This window comes from Talpa europaea (genome assembly GCF_964194135.1).
Source record: "Talpa europaea genome assembly, chromosome: 3".
NCBI classification, from domain to species: Eukaryota; Metazoa; Chordata; class Mammalia; order Eulipotyphla; family Talpidae; genus Talpa; species Talpa europaea.
In genome coordinates, this window is record NC_140069.1 from 53,797,124 (window position 1) to 53,799,101 (window position 1,978).

A 1,978-nucleotide genomic window follows, 5' to 3' on the forward strand; every position below is an offset into this window, starting at 1 on the left:
TTCACAGGATTAAAGTTCAGAGACAATAAAAAATACAAGTCTTTCATTGCAATTTGTCTCTTTGTTTTGTTTTTTCCCTCACTTAAATAAGTCTACATTTCAAGTTTTTCTCCTGGCTCAGAATCAAAATTTATTTTCAAGTGCCCTTTCTGATTTGTCTAAATGAATACTCTGTCCCACCAGCCACCCAACCCCCGACTCCTCCTCTCCCCTTCAGTAACTAGCCAAATTCACAATTATTAGTAGGATTAGTATTTTGCCATTTAATATTTTCCACGCTTAAGAACCAAGCGACTACTTCTCAACTTATTTTTAACCTTGAAGGAAAACTGATTCCTTTAGGTCCAGGCTGCCAGCGAAGTGGCCACCTTTCTGAGGAAAAAAATAAAATAAAATAAAGACGTCCATACTCCACCCCAACTTCACCTCCCTCCTCCCTCCCTCCCCACTCCCAAAACCAAGATTCTGGGGATGTCAACGCTAAACGTCCCGTTTGTCTCTAACGCTCCTCCTCTGCTTTGTTTGCTCTGCAAGTGTTTCAACAACTACGAGAGGACCCAAACAAACGGGGTGGGGGCAGCTTCTCACTTTCCTCTAGCTTTGGGGCTGGTCTTGTGTTTGTCGGGGGTGTTTTTAAGGCTTCTCCGTGCACTGTTTGCAGAGGCTGGAGGAGACGCTGTTGAACAGGGCGCACTTCTCCGGGCAGGAGGCGGCGGGCGGCAGCCCGGCGCTGAACGGGTAGCCGGCAGCCTGCTCGTAGGCGCCGAGCGCGGGGTGCAGGGCAGCCGCGGCCGCCGCGGCGGCCGCCGAGCTGGGCAGCGAGGCGGCCGAGATGGCCTGGCCCTGGTTGAGGTAGGCGACCAGGCGCCTCATCTCCTCCAGGGCCTGCGCCTGCATGAGGATGTAGTTCTTGGCGAGCAGCAGCGTGGCGATCTTGGAGAGCTTCCGCACCGAGGGGCTGTGCGCATAGGGGATCACGGCGCGCAGCTCGTCCAGCGCATCGTTCAGGTCGTGCATCCGCCGGCGCTCCCGCGCGTTGATGTTGAGCCGCAGCGCCTTTTGCTCTTTGGATTTCTTGCTGCTGCTGCTGCTGCCGCCGCCGCCCGCGCTGGCCCCGCCGCCGCTGCCCGGGCCCCCCGGGGGGGCGCTGGCGCCGCCGTGGAGGTGGGCGTTGGAGCAGCCCTCCGCCGCCTTGGCGCCGCCGCCTCCCGCGCCTGGAGAGGCCCGCGGGTCGGCGCCGGCGGCCCGCAGCACCAGCTCGCAGCGGCCGTCGCTGTCGTCGTCGGGGCTCTGCTCGCCGCCGCTGCTCTCCGCGACCGAGCCCCGGCCCGCGCTCTCGCCGTACTTGAGGCACAGGGCCGCCCCGGCCGGCAGGCTGCTCAGGCTGGGGTCCCCCCCAACGCCCGCAGAGCCCACGAGCAGCCCCGGGACGCCCACCCCGCCGCCGCCACCTCCAGCGCCACCTCCCGCGCCGCCTCCCCCCGGCGGCGGCAGCAGCAGCCCTGCCCCCTCGGGGTCAGCCGGCTCGAAGCAGCCCAGGGGCGACGAGGAGGTGGACGCCGGGCGCTCCCGAGGCGGCGGCGCCAGGGACAGGTCCATGCCCGGGGGCGTGGAGCGGAAAGCCGCCTCCAAGCGCTTGGCGGTGGAGGCGCTCAGACTCTTGTGCAGGAAAAGGTCGTCTTCGCCCGCGGCGGCCGCGCCGAGGTGCAGCCCGCGCTCCATGGTCCGGCGCCGGCTCGCAGCCCCGGCCCGCCGCGCCGGCCCCCGGCGCCTCCGCTGGGGAGTCAGGCGGCGCCGCAGACGCGCGCGAGACGGGGTCCGGGGCTGGAGCGCGCGTCGGTCCCGCTGTCGCTGGCAGTTCTCTCGCCTTCTTTTTCTTTTTCGCCTTCCCCCGCGCTCGCCGCCTCCTCTTCTTCGTCTTCTTCGTCTCCAGCCGATGGTGCTGGCTGCTGGGGCTCACCATGGGCCGCGGCCCCGC

The 1,978-nt window shown here is 64.8% G+C and overlaps 1 protein-coding gene across 1 annotated transcript; it reads right to left on the bottom strand.

Annotated features, from left to right (window-relative positions):
• Positions 1 to 633: 633 nt before the first annotated feature.
• Positions 634 to 1,722, bottom strand: BHLHE22 (basic helix-loop-helix family member e22; the record flags this gene model as incomplete). Its single annotated transcript, XM_084229555.1, has 1 exon — positions 634 to 1,722. The coding sequence occupies one exon, from the start codon at positions 1,720 to 1,722 to the stop codon at positions 634 to 636; it is 1,089 nt and encodes a 362-aa protein (XP_084085681.1).
• Positions 1,723 to 1,978: the final 256 nt, after the last annotated feature.